Source organism: Rhinichthys klamathensis, unplaced genomic scaffold (assembly GCF_029890125.1).
Source record: "Rhinichthys klamathensis goyatoka isolate OS25496 unplaced genomic scaffold, OSU_Roscu_1.1 h1tg000497l_1, whole genome shotgun sequence".
NCBI classification, from domain to species: Eukaryota; Metazoa; Chordata; class Actinopteri; order Cypriniformes; family Leuciscidae; genus Rhinichthys; species Rhinichthys klamathensis.
The window spans coordinates 54,737-79,580 of NW_026606980.1; the positions used below are offsets into that span (position 1 = coordinate 54,737).

The window sequence follows — 24,844 nt, forward strand, 5'->3', positions numbered from 1 at the left end:
CATTCAGTGTAAAATAAACAGGATCGCATGTCTGTGTCCAGATCAAACATTTAAACGTCCCGCTCCAGCAGACGCCTGCAGATAATACCTGCCTTTACCTGTCAGTCAAACGTGTATTTAAAATAGTTTGTATTCAAAGGCGGTAAAGCAATTAAAATGAAGCAATAAGGTTGAAAAGCAAGTCTGATTAGACATTACAGACTTGAGGGCCTTGTTGCTTTGCTGATAGAAATATTAGGGACAAATTTTCTTTAAAACCATTTTTATTAAGTAAATTTGGCATGCTTCTGCTATCGTGCATTGTAGCATAACTGAAGCGCATTGACCAATCAGCACCAGATTTATCTGATTTATAATAACTTTTGAAAAATATTGATTTAAAAATGAATCAGTAAAAATGGCAACGCTATATTGTCCATAGATAAAAACACAATCTAAAACACATTGCAAATTTTGATCACACATCTGACTGATCTGAGATAAATATATCATTTTGAAATTTTGGCATCAGGAAGGCTAAGCCTTTGTTTTTTTTTTAGGTCAGCTTCGACCTGTTTTGCCCAGGTTATCTTGGGCACCATTAGTTGGACCTTCCATTTCGCAGGCCGCTGCCACCAGAGTGTCTGTAAGATAGGTGTTGTTCGTTCACTTGGCACAGTTGGCCGAACCACTGTAACAAGCGCTTCTGGATTACTTCGACTGTTGGTTGATTTTTGCACCTCGGTCTGATGGTGTTATTTCGAAGCCGGTCGCACAGAGTGGCATCTAGTATTCGCTGCAGGCACCGCATTTGAAACACTTTGGCCTGGTTTCAGACAGGGCTTAGATTGAGCCAGGATCAGGCCTTAGTTCAATTAGGACATTTAGTAGCTTTTTATAAACGTGCTTTAGAAAAAAACATTACTGGTGTGCATCTTGAGACAAAACAATGGCACTAACTTATTTTAAGATATGTCAATGCAAGTTGCTTTCAGTTAAAACAGCTCAAACATGCCTTTTAGTCTGGGACTAAGCTTAAACCTTGTCTGTGAAAATGGGAAAAAAATGTAAGTCTGCTTTTTGGGACCAATGCCGGTCCCAAGCCCGGATGAGAAAGGAGGAGGGTTGGTCCCCTGCCGAGGCACTGTAAAAACCAGGTGAGTATACAGTGGATCGCAGACAAATTGTAAACTTAATAACTTACAGACTTCTACTTAAACTATTTATTATTATGTTATTTAGTTGAACATATGATTCTATAGAAATACACACACATACATACTGTATATATACACTACCAATCAAGAGTTTGGGGTCACAAGTTTTTTTTTTTTTTATATAGTCTCTTATGCTCACCAAACCTGCATTTATTTGATCAAAAACACAGTAAAACATTGATACTGTGAAATATTATTAAAAAAAATTCTACTTTAATATGCAATTTATCCCTGATGGGACAGCTGAATGCCACGAGTCTTCAGTGTCACATGATCCTTCACAAATTATTCTAATATACTGATTTGCTGCTTAAGAAATATCTCAATGTTGAAAACTGTTGTGCTGCTTAATATTTTTGTGTAAACCATGATACATTTTCAAAATATTCAAGTTCAAAATAACATTTTATCTGAAATATAAATCTTTTGTAACATGCATTGTAAATATATTGTTACTTTTGATCCATTTAAGGCGTCCTTGCATAAAATCTTACTGACCCCAAAGTTTTGAATGGCAGTGTATATTAGATGCAAATTATGAATGTGAAATAAAGAAATTACTAATGACACACTGACAAAGCTCACATTCAAAATAAAATAAAATAAACACTTTATTTTCTTATTCTTTTGCCCTCTTCATCACCCAGTAATAGTATAGTAGTATCAATCTCTTGCTTGTTGTTCCTGTAACACTGCATGTGTTTGTTGATCTGACTTCGACACACGCTCTCTCAGGCTGCTGAGCATATTTGCGAACCGGAAAAGGACAGCGGAAACAAAAGAGATGGCCTTTGACTAAAACCACAAGTCCCTGAAAAAAAGGGCTGCCTCGTTCTATGAGACCACATATCTATTCTCAGTATACAAGATCGAAAGATTCACACAAGCAACAATATAAGCACCACACAACAGTGTGAAAATGAGGAGGAAAGGAGGGGAACAGACAGCATCAGGTTCATATGATGACAGTATTTAATGCAGAAAAGCCCATGCTTTAAAAACCAACATAGAACGACACACTTTCCTTAAAGATGCCAAGGTTACAGAAGTCAACCTTAGAAACAGTAAACCTTGGTCTTAAGATTTCTATCTTTAAAAATAAAAAATATATATTTATTTGGATATTTTACTTTGTCAAATAGTGCTAAACAATTCAATATTAATTCAAATCTCTCCTACAGTTCCATACAAATGCCTTATAAGAAGATTTTTGACAACACTGTACCTGAGAAAACCCAAAAAAGTGAACCGACACACAGCAAAAGATAACCCCTTTCAACATTTTTACCAAAATATACTGTATATAATTCATACATACATTTATTCACTTGTATAAAAATACACTGCAAACCCTTGTCTTACTGTTTGTAAGGTCCACAGTGAATAAGAACAGTTAAAAAAACACCTTTCTCTCACAAAAAAATATATATTTACACAGATGAGAAAATAGCAGTCCCATACACTTTAAGGTAAAAAGTGAAACCTGACTCTAGAGTGCCTTTCTTGTAAGTTCAAGTACTCTCCACTCCCATAAGTGTGGACTCATCGTAAGAACACGTTTTGTTCATGTGCTCTTGTTCATTCAGTTGTAAACATAGTCTTACATCAATGTTTCCTTCACCTTGTTTCTTTTTTGAAACTAAACAAATACAATGTATAATATACAATAAGCTTTGATAATAATTCTATAAAATGCCCTGGAATTGTGGAGCACATTCAATTTCATGCCTGCTTGTGACACCAATCCAAAAAAACAAAACAAAAAAAAAAAGCATCTAAAATGCATAAAGATATTCATGCTTCACAAGAACAAATAAAATTCTTCAAAATGTTTCAGGATTTAAGAGGTGATATGTGTGCGCGTTGTCATTTTTTTGGAGGTGTAAAAAAAAAAGGCAAAGCTATTTTTTAAAGAACAATAAAATGCATTTCTATCTGTTGCCTTTTAAGTCTTTTTCCTCATAACGTTTAAAGGGCATATTCACAGTTTTTTTTTTTGTGGACTTTTCCTCAAAGCAGAGAAGACAAAAGCAAAGCTTTAAAACAATAGGTACAACAGAGTCTGATTGTGATGTTAAGCTCTTGTAGCGCTGACATAAAAGCCCAACAAATATGCAAGGGAGGTTCTGAACAGTTGTACACGTTGAGACAAATGCGTTGATTGAAGCTTGATTTATGGTTGTGCTACAGAACGCTTCATGTAAATATTCAACTACATCGAAGAAATAAAAAAAGAGTGTATGAAAGAAAGAGCAAGTAAAAAGGGAAGAGAAACAGGAAGGGAAAATAAACGACTGTGAACATTATAAAACAAATAGTCTAAATTTTCACGACTGATTTTAACGCCCTGAAAATAATGAGAAAAGGTCTCTGCATCAAGCATGGGAAAATTCTAAAGTGTTGGAGGGGGTGAAACATTGTTTGATTAATAAACCGCGCTTTATCTTGTAAAGCTCTCGTGCAGTCCGGGTTAGCGATGAAATCTCGACAGCAATCTTCTAGCATCTATAGAAGTTGTTGTTAGGTTTATAAGATCTACATTGTTCCAGTATCAGACAGATTCCTTTTGTCATTTGTAACTGCGCATATGTTATCTATTGGTCTCTCTATGATAAAATATATTAGCTAACTAGAGTCGAACGAAAAACGCATATGCCGCGCATGTAGGTGCATATGTAAGCTCTTAGAAAGCTCAATAACGAATACATTGGTCCATGTGAGGGCTAAAAAGACAACATTTGTGGATTGAAAAAGAAAATCTAGACTCTTTACTGATCTAAAGAGTTTGTGCTGTAACACTGAAGACAGTCAGAGGAGATTTATTAAACAAGGCATTAATAATGAGGCATTCGGTCTGAAAGGCAGAGTGAAATTCACAGATTTCAATCAAAATTATGGCAACCCTGTTGGTAAAGCATGTTAATATATCTGCAGACTTGTTCAAACTACTGCACTGTGACTAGCTAAACTGAACAATGATCTTTGTTCCCTTTATCAATAGCATGGAAATAGCATATTTTTGCCCAAGGCCTCAAGCTAATAGTGCAAAAAACAGGTTTATCAAGGCATGTCGCAGTGCTGTTTTCAGCGAAGTGCATAAGAACGCAAGAGATGATAGTAAGTGTGCAACAGAAGCAAAACAGCACGGAAAACTCATCTGTCCTTAGCATGGCAAAAATATTTCGGTCTCCCGTTAAAATCTACGAGACACGAGGGGATTGTCATCAACACTTCATTGTAATGTGTCCGAAAGACCGTGTCAACTACAGGACTGCTTTTGTGAAACTAGCATAGCACCGGCATGAGGAACAGGAAATTAGCACGAAAACCAAAGCTTCGGCCCACACGCCCCGAGAACTTCATCGAAATGGAGCGAGTGATGAGAAAAGACGCTAAAAGATACAAACCACTCTGTAAAAGGCAAAATCGTGCCGTTCAAAACATCAGCAAGGCACTAAGAAGCCACAGCAGCATGAAGCTATGAATTAGTCTTTTTTTTTTTTTTTACACAAAACTAAACGGTTTAGTTCTCTAGTGGTCCTCTGGTTTCTCGGTTTACCTGGTCCATGAAACAGGAATGACAGCATGCATCGAGGTAATAAAGATGACAAAAAAGAACTTCACAACTTTAGATAACACATAGCTGCTCTGCTGGAAGGTTCAGTACATACACTACAATAAAATGTGTTTTGAAAAAAAAAATTGGGGGAAAAGAAAGTCAAACGAAACATTCACAAAATAAACTACTCATCCCCTCACCCAGAACAAAAATCTTCAAACAGCTCCAAAATGAAAAACTTTCTATTGGACCCAAACCTTCATATATCTGCCGATTGGTGCTCACGTAATGCTTCGGCAGTAAACTCGTGCCGTCTGCAGTAAATTGACTGCAAGAGTGCTAACGAAAGGTGTGTTCTCCACGAACAATGTGCGAGGAGAACTCGTAGCGATCTTTGCTGCGGTGGCCGCAGATGTTGCACTCCAGCGGGTCTCTGTAACCATGGCAACCCATGTGGATGGTGTACATGACGTGGTCCAGGAACAGAACACGGCAGTGCTCGCACTGGAACACCCTCAGCTCCTGGCCCTCTCGGCTGAAGACGCGGATGCCATCCCTCGCGGTGACCCGGCTGGCGTCGATCGCCCTGCCTTCCTCTGGCCGGCCAAACCCCGGGCTGGATCGCGACCTGTGCCCGGCAGCGCTGAGCTTGTCCCGAGGGCTGCTCCGTGCCGAATCGGCCGAATCCGGTCCACTGTTGCACGGCGACCCGTCTCGGGCCAATTGAGGATTCTTGGGCCTGACCAAGGAAATGGCGCCATTGGTTGGGTGCGGGAACTCTGGGTTTGGGTGGGGCATTGGAGGAGCCTCGCGACTGCTGGGCCTGTCCATGCGCGGGCCGAGCGGGTACACCGGATGGAATAGCGGGTTCACCATTGGTACCACCTCGGCCATGGAGAGGGATGGGTGATGGACCACAGGCCTTAAGGAGTCAGAGCCCAGGTAGTTGATGGCATTGCTAATGGCATGGTCCATCATTTGGGCCTGCATCAACTCAGCTTCCTTTTCATACTTCAGGCCCATCTCATAGTTCATGTCAGGGTACGAATAGCGAACCATTTTCTCACCTTAATAGAAAATGCAATAAAAGATGCATTAACAATAGCCTCAAAGTACTTTCCATTATGATCCAAAAATATACTAACCTTGCAATTTGCAGTAAAAGATGCATTTAAAGAATCTGCTACTATGTTTTCATTGCATTAATGATGGAAAGTCCCATTTGGAGACTGAAGTGAGAAAATTTAACCCCTGCAGAATATGCACTGGCGTAGTCAGTAAAAGCAATGGCAAAGCTACAGGTGTGCAAAAACCACAGAATGAAAAAAAAAAAAAACTCCCACTCAAACCTTTTCTCTCTCTCTCTCTCTTTCACTTTAATACTTAGTTTGATTTCCGCATATATTGTCAATAGGCAAGTAATGAGTTTCCTTTCAAATAATATGTTGCATTACAATTTAATTGTATTTATGTCTTTATATTTTTAAAGTGAGTTCTGCACTCTGTTCCTTCATGTGGAAACTCAGCATTCACTAAGCAGTTGCATGTGGTATTTCAGCTCAAAAACCTGCGTATTACTCACTAACCACCCGCAATCCAGTTTAACCAGGCGCTAAATGCTCTGAAATAGCACTGTGCTGCATTTAAATAAGTAACTGTCTTTATTTGTGAGCACCTTTTGAAATGAGACATTATGGCTTGTGTCTTATCCATCCAGCTCTATTTGCTTTTGCTTCTACAGAAAGAAGGAGGTACTCATTTTTATTATTAAAAAGAGGTTTTTGTGTTCATTTGTAATGATTATGGTAGAAGTAATTAATGAAATGATGATTAAATGATGGAAAAGTTATTATCAGGTATATGTCTTGACCTGCGTCCTAGACAAGCTCCCTTTCAGTAAGACTGAACTCAGGTGGCCAAAAACATATTTTTGGCAGTGTATGCACCAGTACCTGACTTAAAACAGAGCAGACAGAATTTGCATTTTGCAACAGGGACTGTATGTGTGAGGTTGAAAATGTTTATTCCGCCATGTGACCTGCCTTACATTCATTAGCACCGCTAGAACTTTGAAGATCAGTGTGTTGCATACTGTAGATTCAACCACATTTACTGCTGAGGTGACACTTACCCACAAACTTCTGTGGCGTGGTGCTCTTCCGTTTACCCACATTCCCCAGTCTTTCAATTACAGGAGGCCGGTCAAAAGCCGCCATGCCAGCGGACTCCAGCGACCTCTGCTCCTTTGGAATCTCCCCTGAGAAAGTGATCAAATGATTCAGCATATCAACCAAGCTGGTCCATTATACATGAAGAAAACTATTCATTAGCATTTCTATTCATCTCAAAGTTTTGCAGCCAGGTTGTTTTGAGCCAATCACCTGAGTCCTCATTTATAAAGACGTGATCATAAATGTGAATGAACTACAGTTTCTGAAATGTTTTTATAAACGATTTATAAAACTTTTCCTAAATGCATCTCTCTTTATAAATTGCGGTTTATCTACAGAATGCACACAAATAACTCTTCATGGTTTAGAAGAAGTATGCCACTCATTATCAATGGCAAGGAAATCCAAGTAAACATATGCGCAATAGGCATGGCCTGGTTTCTGTACAACGTCTGTGTGTAGGCATTTATCATTATTTTCAGGAAAGCATTAATATATATATAAATTAATTTCAGTGATTTAATTAGTAAAAGGCAGTTTAAATGTTGCTCATTTGTGCATTAAATTATATTTATGCTTACTGTGATTGCTTATTTATTTCCATTAACATGTTGAATGAATTAATTACTGATATATTTAACATTGAAAAAGTTAAATAGTATTGAAAACATTGAAAAAGCTGATTTGTTCCTCACTTTTTGATGGAGGATAAAATCCATGGTATTTAGAATCAAATCCGATCGTACGTAAATGAGGTCCTTGTATGTAAATAAAAATGCCATGATGTAACTAATTTCTCTGGACAAACACAACAGTAATGTCAAGACAACACTGGTTTTAGCTAGAATGATAATGTTCCAAAGGCTTGTAGTTTGTACGTCTACCAGCAGGGGTTAACCATGCTAACCAGCAAAACTTTGTACCCTTGGTGTCAATAAAATGTACCCCACAAATGATAGTGTAGTGTAGCAAATCTGTTAGTAATTGCTATTGTTTTGTTTCCATGAAACATTCCAGCTCATGGAACACCGTTGTGTCATCCAACACCAAAATGATTTCACAATAAGTCACAATAACTCTTGATCACTGATGTGGAAAACTGTCATCTTACAATCTCAATGAAGTCATGAGCCACTCACCAGGATATGGGCCAGGATTGGAGGCGGAGTCCATTCCGACGCTCTGCAAGTAATTATGACACCGTTCTTTGTGCTCCTCCAATGACGTGCGCTGCTTGTAGCTCCGCCCACAGTAGTTGCACTTGTGTGGTTTGCCCACTAAAAGACATCAAAGAGTAGTAAAATAAGTATTAAGTCGTAAAATAACTCATTCAGACCGCTCACACAACTGAGTTTCAGTCTCCAACTGAGTAAGCGAGAAAGTGGGCAAAATCAGATTTCGTGATGATGCAACCACTACAACGTGGTGAGGGGGTTTGCTCCAGAAGAGGATAGAATTACGTACTATAGTAGTTATATATGATGTCGTTTTATCGTCATCGATCTGTAATTGGCACCATGAGTGATGACTTGGAAAGTCTCTTTGAACAATAAACAGAAACCGAGTGAGTGTTTCTCCTCAGCCGGATAAGGTGTGAAGTGATTCACAGTCAGTTCCACTAAGATTAGGTCAGTGCAAGGGCGATAATGCGGGACAAAACCTCCCAAGAAAGATGTAATAGAAACAAGCATCTTGTCCTTCCGTCGTGGGCAGAGAAGAGTAGGAGGAGGACGATGCTTAGCCTCCAGAAACAGATGTGAGTTTTCCAGTAGCTAAGGGAACAATTCGTTTATTGATTCATTCCGAGTTTCATTCATCAATTGGTTGAGTCATTCATTTATCTGTCATGTTTGTTTCTCATTCACTCATCGGTATCAATTCGGAACATAGCCCACCATTACGTTTGCGCTGTTCTGTTATGTCAGCTAAAAACATAATTAAATTTGAGACAGGGGCTGCTGTCAGCACTGTGGTCAATCCTTGGTGTAAGGGACTTTCAGAATTATTCATAAAGTGTGCGGCAGTGAAACAAAACAGCCTAGCGAATTGAGTCATACTGTATGAACTCAGTTAACCAGTCTCTTACTGCACGTGAGAAAATAATGATAATTCACACCTGTTACTAGCAAGCCTGTGGGATTACCTGTAAGTGTGCCAATTGTAAAAAATACCCCCTACACTTTTCGGTAACCCTCTTCAAAGCGCCATAGTGCTTTCCGTCTGAAGCAAACAGTGAAAGTGAGACAGCTACTGACTGAGACACTGTGAGGTGACCTTTCACATGTAGAACGCATGTCAAACATCGGAGGCCCTGTCACTTCTGTGGGAAAGGATGGATTAGAGCAAAAAAAAAAAAAATTTGCTTTGGTTTGCTTGGAATACAATGTCGCATAAAATAATTAAATCATTGAAGTGTGTTGAAATGGTCTACATTGTAGCTTAGGTCTAATTTAAATAGAAAACGATATATGTACATAGTTACATTAAATAGTCTTTCATGAACTTGGTCTTACTCTGTAAAGGTCAGGTAATCAAGGGATCTAGTGCAGACTCTTACATGTTAATAGGTTTGTGGTCTTTATATGTCAGTGGGTGACTGTATTGGAAACAGTTTCAACTGATGAGAAGGCTCTGAAAGTGACATTTTTTGTCACACTTTCAATATCTCTAATAAATGGGTGTGTGCATGACAGCACATTAGAAATGGTTTGGCGCAGACATTTTAGAGGATACAGTGCATCCACACAGACAAATATAGCCTATAAATGGAAAAACAGAACTGAACTGTTTGGTTCAATGAACTGTCAAAACACCTGCAAGCTGCAAAGTCTGGAACAGGCAATCATGCTAATTATGCGATGAGACAAAAATGCGAACTGTTACGGGACAAAAGAAATGCAATGGTTTTATCGATTACTACCAGCCATTCAAAACCCTATGAGTTCCTGTAGCAGAGTTTGGACCATTTAGAAAAAAATCCCTGTCTAAGCACTTATTCAAATGCAAATTCATGCACATAGTGATGCATTAAAGCCCTCTAAACCGCATCCATTCGGGTTGAAAACAGGAAACAGTGAGATGAGGATGACATTTCATTTCAAGTAAATGCCTATCAATTGTAGAGCATCAGCAAAAGTGCTCAACTTACTCAACTGGTAGTTAAACACGCACCCGGCTCAAAGCATCCTTTCCCTGAATCAAGTGTTAGCCCCTCACCTCACGTTTCTTATTTTACTAAGCTGCCAAAGACAGCCAAAGCAACCCAAAGAAAAGTCACCGACATTATGAATCACGCCTAAAACTGTGGTACAATATATGCCGTTTCAGTTTCATCTTTTAGAGAATGTCTGTGGTCCCTGTGCATGCATATGGATTTCAGCGACAGCCGTTTGTCAACGATTGGATAGCCAACGTGTTTGAATGTTTTAACTCCCTCTCAACGTAACTTTCCTGGCCTGTTTGCCACCAATCCTCCTGTTGCCAGGGGCCGGAAGAGGATGAGTCCTTTCATGTGGCGCTCGTTGCACAAGAAGTCGTCAAACCTGCTGAGTTCCTTGCATTCCGCTCCAGCTGAAGTGGCTGCCGGGAAGGCGGACGGGACACCAAGGAGTGGGGAAGGACTTGTGGCAAAAAGGGCGAGACCACCCCAGGTGACACTGCTGCTTAAGTACAGTGTCTCACACTGTGGTAGAACAAACCTTTCTTGTGGCATCTCCTTAATAATGCCTATAGAAATGGATATGCAAATAATTTAATGACTCTCATCGGCCACAGACGTTTATACGCTGAGGTAGTTGGGTGCGTAGGCTTTGGTGGTAAAAGTTCGCACTGACATTTGATATCAATATGATAGACCACAACACACAGACACACACACCACATATTTTGCATAGTTTGTTGATTAAATGTTGGAGAATCTATACTACTAGTATGGATACACTAACTCCTACTGTCTCATGACCATGACGTTTTTGAAGAATAGTATAGTCATCAAAACTGTTAAATAAGACAAATGGAAGTACTTAGTGACCAAAAAATGGTTAAAAAGAAACTATAATAATAAAATAAAGTAAAATAAAAACTGGTAGCCTATTTTAGCTCCTTCGAAGTTTCTATCATTTGTCTAGATTACAGACCACAAAATGCCAACCATCTCTTTTTCCATAGAAATGTAAGCTTTGAAAATAAATTCAAGCATAGGCAATTTACACTAGCGTTTAAAAGTTTGGTGTCGGCAAGATTTTTTTTAAAAGAAATTAATACTTTTATTATTCAGGGACGCATTTAAGGATGCATTAAATTGATCAAAAGTGATGTTCAAAAAGTTTTTTTTCAACTGTCTAATCATCAAACACTCCTAAAAAATAATTACAAACAAAAATATTAAGCAACACAACTGTTTTTAACATTGCTAATAATAAGAAATGTTTCCTGAGCAGCAAATCAGCATATTAGAATGATTTCTGAAGGATAATGTGACACTAAAGACTGGAGTAATGATGCTGAAAATTCAGCTTTGCCATCACAAAAATAAATTACATTTTAAAATATATACAAATGGAAAAATATATTTCACAATTGTTCAGCTTTACTACGTTTTTGATCAAATAAATGCAGCCTTGGTGAGACTCAAGAACAATAAAAAAAAAATCATAAAGAACCCAAACTCTTAAATGGTAGCGTATTTAATATAAAATTATATTGTTTTGAAGACTAAAATAGCTCTCCCACCACGACCATCAGCGCATATATGAAACCAAAATGTAGCTATGTCTTAAAGAATTATTTCATAAATTCTGCCCACAAAAACAGGACACCACAGACATCAGCTGCCTGGCCTATAAAACTGCACTATCCCTGCGCTGTGATTAGAGCTGCAAAACAGGAAATGACAAAAGACGAAGAGAGGCAGAAAAACACGATGAGAGTGATAGGCCGCTCCTGCTCTCCCTGTGCATTTCAACAAGCCTGTCCCTGAGTGACAGCTTGTGAAGTCCCGAGCTGAGCGCTGATGGTATCGTATGACCCGGATCTTCAATGATGAGGACTAGACAACTGATGGTGGGCTGATATGAAAGTGGGTTAGAGTGTGATGCTTCACCAAAGCGACACTTCCCTTTGGTTGACAGAGAGCATTTCCTTTGGTGGAGCGCAAGACTTGCAGGCAACACAACAGCATGTCCTAGGTGGCCTAACCGCAGTGTTTGCTAGGCTGTCTGTACACGTCCCTCAGGACAGAACAGATCTGCTCAGTTTTTCCAGAACATGTTAGCTGTGGCCACAGAATAGCAATATTTTTTTAGGCTATGGCACACATTAATGCCCCACTACCGCCCATACATGTGTCTTCTATATAGCATGTGCAGTGTTGTGGTGGCCTGACCTGAGTGTGTGCGCAGATGTCCAGTCAGGGCGTCACGACGGCGACAAGCGTAGCTGCAGAACGGGCATTTGAAGGGCTTCTCTCCCGTGTGGAGTTTGATGTGCCTCAGCAGGTTGCCCTTCTGAGTGAATGAAACCCCACACTGGTTACACTGGAACGGCCGTTCACCTGATGGACAGAGTCACGAACAAGAGACACATACTTATCACCGGTTTAGCTAATGTAAATAAACATAAATACTGCAGTGTTTTCAATGCAGCAGTTTTTATATAGACTGTTTACCACACAGCACGTGCAGGGATTGCTTTGTCCACTCATGGTTGGCTGATATATTGAATATAAAAAATATAAAATGAAGCAACAAGACGTTTGAATAGCAGCCTTGATATAGATAGAAAAAATGGTGTAAGATTTGTCAAATATATTTGCCAGTCTATCAGTCCATATAAAGGACTCATTTGTGCCATAATCTGAAATGTTTGTGGAAGTCTCAGTGTGGCCTCATATTTTTCATGTTATGTTGGACACTTCATGTACTCAACTGTCACAGCTTTAATTACGCAGCGGAGGAGGACTCTGGCGCTGAATGACAAAATAACCATATAAAGTTCATACACTACACAGTTGACTATATAGTGCATACATGCTTATTTTATAAGTGCATAGTCTATAGCGCGTCATTTGGTACACAACTATAGTATCATGTAAATTATACCATGTGACCTCCATCATTGCCATTTTTGCCATTTATGAGCACTAAGGATTGTCTTTTTATCTCAAAAAATACCTTTCACAGCTATGAAAACTACGCTAAGCCTCTTTGATACAATTTGTTGATTGGGAACCTAATTATGTTGAATTAATTGGATTAGTCATACATCAGACCTGCCACGTGAGCACCTGCTCTAAATTTAGCCTGTGACTCTAAAACACATTTGATGGACACACAGAAATTTAAATCATTAGTTTCTTTAACCCCAGGTTGAGCGTAGGGGTGCTGCCGTGGCTTGATAAGGTGAATGTTTTATCATTGTGGGCAGAGATGAAAACCTGGAAAAGTGAAATATGACCCTTTAATGCTAGCGTGTTGTCTGGCACTATCAGCGTCAGCCCAGGGCTTGGGAACAGGTTGTGGAGGATTCCTGGGATGCTTTCCCTGAGAATAACTCCTAGTCTTAACCATTGTTTTCTTATAGAACAGCTACGAGCTCCACACCCTTTTAACACTGAAAAAAGGAAGAACGCATGAGTGACAAGCCTTGGTCACGAAAGGGTTTTGTTATTTTAATGGGAAGTCATTGAAATGTTCTCTGTTGAAACTTACTTGAGATGTGTCACAATAAATTTAGGCAAATCATTTGCACTTTGAATTGCTAGATTACGATGCCTTGCATAAAATGGACATGATATAATTAAAATAAATGTTGTTTTTTTCTGATTATATTATATAATACACATAGCCTAAATGTATCTTTTAAAATATCTTATCTTTTAAACTTCCATTTTATTTAGGGTTACTTTTCCATAACCTTTTCTTTGGTCATTTTTTATGCAAATGTATGCTGACTTCCAAGCAAGTTTTATTCTAGCTCAACCTCAAGTTTTACTCAAGCTCTCACAAAGACCAATACCTAGCTGATGACATTTTTAGACCAGAGCAAAACTAGAAGACATAGATTTCCTTTAGAAGGTTCCATGACTTCTCCATGAGGTTTTAAGATTTTCTAGACTATATCTTTAAAAAAATATAAATAAATGTATATATTTTTCCTGATATTTAGACTTTTTTTAATTTTTTTTATCTTAATCTTATAATCTTAATATTTACCAATATATTTACCATTTGGCAGTCTTATTCCCGTGTCACTCTGCACTTCTGTTCCTGGCCCAGCATCTTGTAAGTTGTTTGGACTGTCAATCATGTGCTCCTCCAATCCAGAACCTTCCTCCCCGCTGTGACCCGCCTCATCTGGACCACTGGGCCTTCTCTCCGTCTCCTCCTCAGTACCTTCCTCTTGTTTGATTGTGCGTGCTGTAAGAAAAAAAACTCAAGGCTTTTTCAAACAGAACAAAACACAAAAGCCAAACATCACCCACTGCACACTACAGTAGTTTCCATAGACATGATCAAGCACTAACGTGTGAATTAAGACTGTGACAAGACTCTTTTGAAGTCACTCGTTACTATGACAGCACACTGACCAAGAAATCTGTTCTCCAACATGAAAACAGCATTGGGATGTCAACAAACAGGAAAAAAAAGGCCGATGCAGCTGTAGTCCCTAGAGAAGGGAGGCAAACTGTGGGCAGGTGGAGTTCTACATGACTGACAGTGGGAGACAGAGAAGAGGAGGCGGGCCAGTGCTTTGGTCTGGACTGAGCGGGTCTCTCCATTATCTCAGCGCGCAGGCTGTCGAGCACCTCCAGGGAGGCCACCCCCACACGCAGAGACACACAGAGCGTGACAAAAATAGACATGCAAAGGGACGTATAAACACAAAACGACACGTAAACACGCGACAGCCCGGCCCGCAAGTTTTCCGTCTCAACCACGCACACGCTCCAGGTTTCACGACAGATGGAAAAAGAGCAGGCAGCTCTCTATGCCATCCAGACAAACCTGTTTGTAATTTTACTGTGAGTTTAATCTCTGGGCGAGAGCTTGAGACTAAGCTTTGAGTCACGTCCGTCTTTCCCATCCGTACAGTATGAGTGTTGTCCCTTAGGCAAACCTCTTTGCTGTTTCGCTAGATTTGAGTCACAGTCTGAAAGTATGACTAAAATCTCTCTGATCCCCCTTAAACAAAGCTCAGTAGTTCCTACTGTTTGCGGACTCTAAAACCAGTGCGATGTCACTTATAAACACTACTCGAATGGGACTAGTTTTCCCTGAGGAGGTAAATGTGTATTTCACAAACATACTTTGTGATTTTAATCTTGTTGAAATTGTTTTTCTCCTCACGCAATCTTCGTAAAAACGCTGAATCAAACTACCCACCGTTTTTCGACTTATCCTAATTTATATTGACCTTTGAATATTGTAGCTATCGTTGCACTCCTTCGTGCACCCTCATTATGGATTTGGACCTTTTTGCCAACTTGTAGTTCTGGGTAAAACAGTTGATGGCTTAAATCAAGTAAAGTCTGATCAGTCTGAGTGAGGTAACCTTCATTAATCCATACATTATTATATTCACATATAATATTGGCATACATACATAGATACCAGGGCTCCTCAAATCTGGCCCACTGTCCTGCAGAGCTTAGTTCAGACCCTGATCAAATTCACCTATCTGCAATTCTCTAGGAACTTTGAAGACCTTTATTAGCTTGTTCAGGTGTGTTTCAATAGGGTTGGTTGGTTGGAAATAAACTCTGTAGGGCTGAGCCCTTTAGGACCAGATTTGAGGAACCCTGTTATATATATATATATATATATATATATATATATATATATATATAATTAATAATGGATAATAATTGGCATATAAAAATGGTAAATAATAAAAAGGTAATCAAAATGGTTTTATTTAAAAAATAATTGCAGTAGGGTGTTATTTTCGTATAGTCGTTTAGAAGATCCCCTCTAAATAGTGCTATACATACAGAAACACAGATTAGCATAAGTATGTTACAGTAAAATTGCATTCAAACATCTCTTTAAAAACGTCCCATTTCGATTAAGAGACTGTTTACACACGGTGACATGCAGGTTCACAGAGCTTTTGAAAGATAAGTGCTGTGTGGCAGTGCCACAAGATAACCCTCACTTCACTCGCTGGCACTTCCAACGAAGTATTACAGGCGTACTTGCTTAATATTGCACAAGAGATCTTCGCTTTCAAAGAAACACTTATGACTCGCAAGAACAATCGCAAGCTTCGGCGATTACAAAATTGTACCCACAGAAAACACGGTGCAATCCTGTCAACACATCACAGTCGAACGGCATTACCTCAATGTGTCGAGACGTACTGTATGTTTCTTCCTATTTCTCTGTCCATTCTGTCAATCATGACATCAGAAAACAGCTGCTTGCGGTTTAACTATCTATAGCGTACACGTTATGGAGTATCTATGATGGCTGCAGCTGAGTGAACTTGAAATGGTTGCCGGGACAACATACAGAATCCTGATCAAAGGAGATGAATGAGAACAAAACGCACTCATTGCTGGGGATCCATACACCCGAGTCATCGACTAGGCACAGTACAAAAGCAGAGTAAACCAACATAGTCGGATGCATAAATGATGTCCCAGTCTAACTCGAAGGTCTCTTTCTATTCAAATTTCACCTTTGCAAAATGTCTAACCCTTGAATATTAAATTATGGCTTGCACTGACGTCTCCTTTGAATAAGTTCTATAAAGAATGATACATTATGTACTGTATGCATGTGCATCTGTGCATCCCTCCATCTCTGCATACAAGCATGGGGTTAACTAAACTGTATATGTGCAGGTTAGACTTCTCTTTACCCAGTAACATGTTTCTCAACATCCTGTGCAACATGACCAATAAATTATCTAGAAGACCAATCTCCATCTGGGATCATGGTCTGTGCCTCCATCCTTCGGCGGCGAGCGCTTCCCTATTCTCAGTATGCACGCTCATGCTGACAACTGACAAGCCCTCCATCTTAACCAGTAGTTGATTTTGAGGAAGGGAGATGTCACAGTGGGCCTATCCCGTCAAATCGTAGATAAAGCTGTAACTTCTTTTTTTTTTTTTATACTGCGAGATAAAGGTCCTTCCTCTGTCCCTTGCGAGCTGATGCTGACTAATTTCTCCTTTTTCATATATTTTGCATTGGAAAGTGAGAGATTGTATTTCATATTCTCATGTTAGAGGGATAGTTCACCCAAAAATAACAATTCTATCATCATTTACTCACCCTTGTTTCAAGCTTTAAAACTCTTTCAAGCTTAGAAAAGGAAACAAAAGCACAGTTAAATATTGTAAAATATTGTAAAATTAGTAATACTGTAAATACGATGCATGTGCTAATGTTCTGAAGCCATATGAAAGCTTTGTGTGAAAAACAGATCAATTCATTATTATTAATCTAATCTTCCTCTCCACCAGTAAGATTTTAATGTGACAACTGTTGCTGCTGCAATGTAATCATTTAGTCAGTGAGTTGATTCAAATGAAAAAATCTTTTAAAACAAGTTTTAAGAACCAAATCAAGAGATTCATTTAAAAATCTGACTCAAAGAATAATTTGTGAACCAGACATCGCTACTTCTGCCCAAGCTCTCATTGGCGCATTTGTGAGAGATGTTTTCATTGAATAGCGACTGAAATTTTGTTATTTTCATCATATAAGGATACTATATAATTTTGGAAGAATTTAGATACATATCAATTCAAAATTGGGGAAGTGCTCGGTCCAAAAAAGGGAAAAAAAACCAACACACTGTGTTATCTGCTCCCATAAAACATTTATATATCAATAAATTACAGTACATCGTTTTGACCAATCAAGGTCTTTGTCAGGCCTTAAGACTTTAGATACAGTCATATGAACCACATTTATGACACTTGTATGGTGCTTTTGCATCCTTTTTGAAGCTTGAAAGCTCTAGTTATGAAAAAGACTGACCAACACATTATTTGGTTACACTTTATTTCGATAGTACACTTTAGACATCCTCCTTTTGGAACAAAAATATATGGGAATATACTGCAAAATATAATGAGATATATTACATAATAAATTTCCATATATGGGAAACTAGTGCTTATATTTTCCAATATACTGCAATAAATGCATTGAACATGTATGACTGTATAGTTAAATATAAAGTATTTAGAAATTAAGACAAAAATAGCATTACACACACACACATTCACAGAATGAGTAAGACATGCATATAGTTTCCAGCATGCAGCATGCTGAGTTTTTGGGGTTACCATTATCCTAAAGAGTAGAGCCTGTGGTTAGATTGACGATTGGCCGAGCACCATCAAGACTATAGCCTATGTTACTATATACTAAAAGTAATGGCTTTGCACTCCTCATCACAGTGATAGTCTCTTTGCTAACTACTTTAGTACATGCAAGTGTGCTTGTGCTATTGTCAACTAGCTTGAAGATATAAAACATTTATAATGTAAATAATTATAAAATATAAGAAATATATATCTATCTATATATACAGTTTATGTGTTTATACTGCATGAGTAAATATATGTTCAAAATATTTATACATATGCAGTACCATATCTTATCACATGTACATACATATATTATAAAGTGTATTACTGAATATAAAATTACATTATGATATATTAGTAAATATATTGTCACATATTTTTCAATATATGAAAAGTGGCAATTCCTTATGTATTATTCAATATATTTTATTTAATTAACACAATATATTATTCTGTATATTTTCAAATATACCGTTAGATAATTTACATGTCAACTACCTCTTATTAGACTAAAGTATTATGCCGCGTTCCAGGCAACCTGTAACCCGTGTTTTTCCAACCTTATACCCGTGAAAGTGCACTGGAACGGCAGTCAAACCCGTGACTTCCCACCCGTGAACTCGTACTAGACAAAACAACAATGGCAGCCCCTACGGATGCAGTGTTTCTGCACTTTAGGACTATATAAATTAATGTTGCAGTCAAATTAATAATAATATAATAATAATGATAATAATACACACACGAATATGTATTACAATGTTATGTGTCTGAAACAATAAGTATGTACTGTATATTGCGCTCAGGTAGTTTGGCGTGACTGGCCTGGAACGCTACAAAGTCGTGAGTCGTGGTTTGAAGTCGTGGTTTTACGTGCTCAAAAACCTGCCTGGAACGCAGCATTAGTAGACTGTTAGGTTAGGGTTATGTCATAAGTTGAAATGTACTTGCAAAGTTACTTATAGCCAGTAGAACGTCTGTTGGAGAACCATCAAAATAAAGTGCAAGCGGATATTAAGCAGACAGTCTACTAATACTTTACTGACTGGAAATTGACATGTATTTGAAAAGTTAGCATACATTTGAAACTGCTGAAGGGCTTTGATTATATTACGGAATTCTAATGCATTTCTATGCTAATTATAATACATATATTCAAACACGGATACACAAAAATGTTAATCATTGGTTAATTTTATATACATTTTATAGCCAGAAGAATATCTGTTGGTGGACCATCAAATTAAAGTGTGCCGATATTAAGCAGACAGTCTACTAATACTCTAATGACTGGAAATTGACAAGTAGTTGCAAAGTTACTTACAGTCAGTAGAGTATCTAAAGTGGACTTTCAAAACAAAGTTTTACCCATTATTTTAAAATGTCTCTTCTTCCATTCTAAGAATGAAATAAATGCAGGGTTGGAACAATATGAGGGTGAGTACATGATGATAGAAATTTCATTGTTGGCTGAACTATCCCTTTAAGCTGATCAATGATGCATCACATCTAAGAAAGTCAAATGGGAACAGGCATTGAGGGGAGTGGACTTGATAGAAGACAGGCCTACTTACCAGCAGGGGAATCAGGACTTTTGGAACGCTGGCCATTGGGTGTGCTGGTCGACAGGTCCACCAGCATTCTCGAGTTCTCCTTCCTGGGAGAGCAGTCGCCGTTACCTAGGAGACAGACAGAAACAAGTGCACTGAGGACATTGCCTTGCTCCAGGCAGCACAGCTATTGTGGCTAAATGCAGCTCTGAACTCAAATCTATATGAGCAGACAGTTCAAGGACCAACTCTCTTATAAAAGCCACGCTTTTTGATTATCACTCAAAGATAAAAACAGAATAAAGGATAACTGCAACAAAAAGATTTATTTCATACTGTGATTTCTACTCTAATATACGTTCAACCGTGCTCTACTATTTAATGCTTTGTACTGAATAGTTCATTACACCTTTTTACTGCAATCTACTGTTTAAAACCGCTGTTTAAAAGGTCTGAGATGCTGATTGGTTAATACAGTGTTCTAGCCATGATACACCCTATAGTTAGCCTGGTTAAAACCAGACCATTCTCAGTTGTAACTGAGTTATGGCGTTATGGTCTGGCAAAGCATCATAGACAAATCATTTCCAGAGGGGCGTCACCAACGGACGTCGCGGATAGACCTAAACCCAATCAGAGCGATGAAGGAGATGACGCATGCAGAGCGGCGGAAAAACATCTCCGAGTGTTGTTCTTTGCTCGGTTTTTAACAAAAAGGAAACGTTCAAATCGCTTATAACTGACGCGATAGCTGATTCGAACGAGTGATGTTCGACAGCGGCATCCATCTTTGTAATGTAGGCTACAAAATCTGCTTCAAAATCCCAGCGCTGTCGTCATCGTGTAAAGCCCGCCCCAACGTTTCTGATTGGTGCCGCGATTTCGACGGATTGGAAATGGGCTTGAATGAGCTCTTTGCCAGACTAACTTTCAGAGCAAATCTAAATTTGCCGGAAGTTGTCTGGGTTTTCCCAGGCTACCCTATAGTAACATATATGAAGTAAAACGCATGTTCACATTTACTAAATACTGCATATGACTCATAAAATAATGTTATTTCTTACACAACAGGGACTATATTCTAGTTTAGAGTAAATATGAACTTGCTTAATACAATCATGTAGCCTTCTGTTTAAATCTCAAATCTACTTCCTAATGTAGCCTTCTTATTAATTAATACTCTTTATTTTCTATACTTAATCATACTGTTTTAAAGTCAAATATACTCCCTACAATGTAATAATATGTTGTGTCAGGTATCCAAAAATGTATTAAAAAAATTATGTTATGTATATTTACATTATATAATATTTACACATGCACACACACAGTATATATATATATATATATATATATATATATACATAAAATAAATAAATATTTGTATTTATCTCAGAATATTATTTAACAATTAAAATAATATTTATATAATATAATAAAATGACTGAATTAATCTGACTGGTTAGATTACACAACAACTGCTTGTATTCACTTTGCACAGTACTGAACCCTACTGTTGTCCATTTAAAATGTGCTATGATCCTCTATAACAGTCACTGATGCCCTGGTAAAGGAGAGCAACATATCCCACGGTTTTCAGGTACTGTACACACTGCTTTTAATACCACCGTCTCTGTTACCAGAGCTGAAATTTCTCTAGGGTCAATGACCATCTCAACACTTCAGCTTACAGAGACGGTGAGCCATCAACTCATTTGTGGAGGGGTTGTTAAGCTTTCAGCCACATCCTTAAGATTCAGATTGGATTTCCTCATCTCTCCACGCACTGGCTTTGGGAAATAATATGGCTTCACTCTGGGGGAGCGATTCCTGCTCCCTGATCCCGTTACCCACTGACCCCTTCAGAGCCAAACACTCAATACAACGGCAACGACATTAGACAGCTCTTAATGCTTGCATTATGCATACACACAACCTCCAAGGGCAGTATTACGGCTTAGATCATTCCTTGAACTCCACGTTTATGACTGGAAAGTACCTTGGATGTCACCGTTTAGCTGGCTGTTACATCTCTAACCAATCCACTAAATCTAGTCAGTCCCTCCTTTAAACAGGTTTGTTAGGTAGCAGAGTGAGTCTGCCAAAGGGCTCTAAAACAGTATTCATGGCATTTTTAATGATTCATTTGTCTGTGTTCTTCTTGTGAATCAACAGGTCCTTGTTCAATCCTTAAACTACTATACTACAACAAACAACACCACCCTTCATGAACTACAGTATACAGGTTTTAAAAAGATTGAAAACATTACATTTGTGATAAGTAAAATGAATCAGTAAATGAGGGCCTTTGAGGTATAGCAGGCGACAGATATCTGTGCTGTCAAGCTGGCAGACAGACACTGTCATTCTGACAGGGAGAGCAACTCGGGGAGACGAAGCCAATGACACAATCCCAAAGCCCGTCTCCGGTTACGGTGCCGGGGTTGAGGGAAATCTCAGGTAACCGGCAGTCCCTTGGCAACGGGAAATAAGCAGCCACTTCGATTTGAGTGACGGCCGAGGGGAGGATTTTCCATAGCAGAGTGCTGTGTCTGATGGCCTCCCGGCATGAGAGAGGTTCTCAGGAAAAAAGATCTGTGAGAGCAAACTAAACTCTTGTACAGTAGCGGCTGAAAGAGCTCTCTTATCCCACGTCTAAACAGAACCGCGATAAATATATCTAATGCCAAGCGCATACAACAAGACTGAAGCTTGTCAGCACATTTAAAGACTCACAGCTTGACTTTAAAGTCAATTAGATGTTTCTCTTCCCCATCTATACACACACACACACACACACTCTACTGTTCAAAAGTTTAGGGTAGGATGTTTTAATGTTTTTGAAAGAAGTCTCTTATGTTCACCAATGTTGCATTTACTTGATCAAAAATACAGTAAAAACAGTAATATACAGTTTAAAATACCTGTTTTCTGTTTAATATATATTTTTAATGTCATTTATTCCTCTGATGACAAAGCTGAATTTTCAGCATCATTACTCCAGTCTTCAGTGTCACATGATCCTTCAGAAATCATTCTAATATGCTGATTTGCTGCTAAAGAATATTTGCTCTGTTTAAAATGGTTGAGGTGTGAAAACCATGATACATTTATTTCCGGATTCTAGAAAATTCAAAAGAACAGGATTTATAAAGAAATGTATATAGTATTTATATATTATAAATAGTATAATAGATTGTTACACTATACATGTCTTCACTGTCACGTTTAATCAATTAAGCACATCCTTGCTGAATAAAAATATTAAATTAATTTAAAAAACATAATAATAAAATAAAACAAAATATCTTGCTGACCCTAAACTTTTGAATGGTGGTATATTATAAATTATGCAAAAATTCTTTCTATTCGTTTCCTTTATAGGTCTTTCTTCCCAACTACGCAGTCTTGCAGTGTGCACTTGGCATTGTTATCATTTGAACAATCTCTGATGCACTTTAATATGTGGTTTTCTCAGTTTTAGAATGATTCCACGTTGTTTAATTTGTTCTATAAATCACATTGAAATTCCCACACATATGATTGTTGATGGCCCTAGAGCTCTATTGTAATGACGGCCTACAGCATACGGTTTATATTAATAAGGCTACCATCTGCCCCCATGCAGTGATGCATGCTGAAAATCCGTAGGCCCTTTGGAGACTACTGGAGTGACTACAGGTCTGGCCTATGACAGTGCTGAGTCAGAATCAGATCCCGATTCACTCATTCGCTGAGACTGTGTATACAAATCAAACAGCAACCTACAGAATGGACTGTTCCATGCACTTTTTTAGTGGATCAATGAGGAAACTAATTGGGGGTGTTTTTAATAGTGGCCCACGGGTTAAAATCAACGTAAATAGCAACACCTATGACTTCTGTAATATGTTTTCAGAGCAAAATGGGATATTCAATGAGGGGAAAAAATGATTTTTATTCATGAGATATTGATTGAATCATAAAAAGTGGATAAAAAAAGTTATAAAAATTGTATTTCATTTTTTTTATTATTGAAATAACATGAAGCATTTGATAAATGATACATTGGTCAATCTGGATTTCATGTTGACTGTGGAATCACCGTGGTTACAAAAAAGGACTGTGTTCGTCTACAAATATTTTCACTAAACTCAACGACTTCTAGAACGTTGAAGTGATTTGTGCAGCATGGTTGCCGTCGGCTGTATTACATTAGTGGGGGTGGAGCCTGAAGGCAGGTTCTGTGCCAGAGTGGCGATACTAGACAAGAAAAAGAAAAGTTTTTAACAGGATCGGTTCTCCCAGGAAAGAGAGTGATTGGTTGTGGCATGTTCGAGTGTGTAAAGTTCGAGCGTGGATCAGGTTTATCCTGTCCGTCCACACACCTCTCCAAGCCATCCTTCCACATCAAACACAAAACACATTCCCACTCACGCTCCTTGCCACCTGCCACCGCTGAACTGCTCTTTAAAAGGGGGACGAGGTCTTTTTAGCATATCAATAGCAGTTTACTGTACAAAAGGTTGAAGTATTAGCCTGTGATCTGAGATAGACAAACTTAAAACTGTCTTTTTAGGAAAGCAAGCTGTTTGACTATACCTAGTTTTGAGGGAAACTATCAGCAAGTGGTTTTAAACCAGAAAAGAATAAACCTGAAGGAAAAAGATGTATAAATGATGTGAAAAACGCAAAATATTGCTGTGAAGACACTTTGACACATCTAAGCACAGATTCAAGTCATTAACAACTTCATTATCTTGAACTATAAAGAGTTACGTTTTCTGAAACGTGATAAAGCTATTCAAAAACCAGGTGCTGTTCGACATTCATTCATGCTTTTAAAATATAACGAGCCCTTTAAGAAAGGAAAAATGCCTTCAAGAGTCTATGGAACCAAGTTAAACTGTAAACTTTTCATTTTCCAAGACACCTGCAAGAATTTTTAGATGAGGGACGTTTTATCAGCATGTTCCATCTGAGGGAATCTGCCGGGGGAGTTAACGGGCTTGAAGGTACCACTGTGCACCTGGTACTGAAGCCCCGTCCAGATAACAAATCTCGAG

The 24,844-nt window shown here is 38.3% G+C and overlaps 1 protein-coding gene across 4 annotated transcripts in view; it reads right to left on the minus strand.

The window, feature by feature from the left end:
* Positions 1 to 2,145: 2,145 nt before the first annotated feature.
* The window catches only part of ikzf2 (IKAROS family zinc finger 2), a 28,145-nt gene continuing 5,446 nt past the window's right edge, over positions 2,146 to 24,844 (minus strand). For 2 of the 4 annotated variants that reach the window (XM_056237730.1, XM_056237729.1), the window contains 6 exons: positions 19,824 to 19,928; positions 14,138 to 14,341; positions 12,310 to 12,477; positions 8,066 to 8,203; positions 6,887 to 7,012; positions 2,146 to 5,822 (listed from right to left, as the gene is read on the minus strand). In XM_056237730.1, coding sequence (XP_056093705.1) covers positions 5,095 to 5,822; positions 6,887 to 7,012; positions 8,066 to 8,203; positions 12,310 to 12,477; positions 14,138 to 14,341; positions 19,824 to 19,928 — 1,469 coding nt within the window. In that variant the 3' untranslated portion in view covers positions 2,146 to 5,094. Of the gene's footprint in view, positions 5,823 to 6,886; positions 7,013 to 8,065; positions 8,204 to 12,309; positions 12,478 to 14,137; positions 14,342 to 14,511; positions 14,630 to 19,823; positions 19,929 to 24,844 lie in introns of those variants that run through there. The other 2 variants (XM_056237731.1, XM_056237732.1) reach the window with 2 other exon arrangements.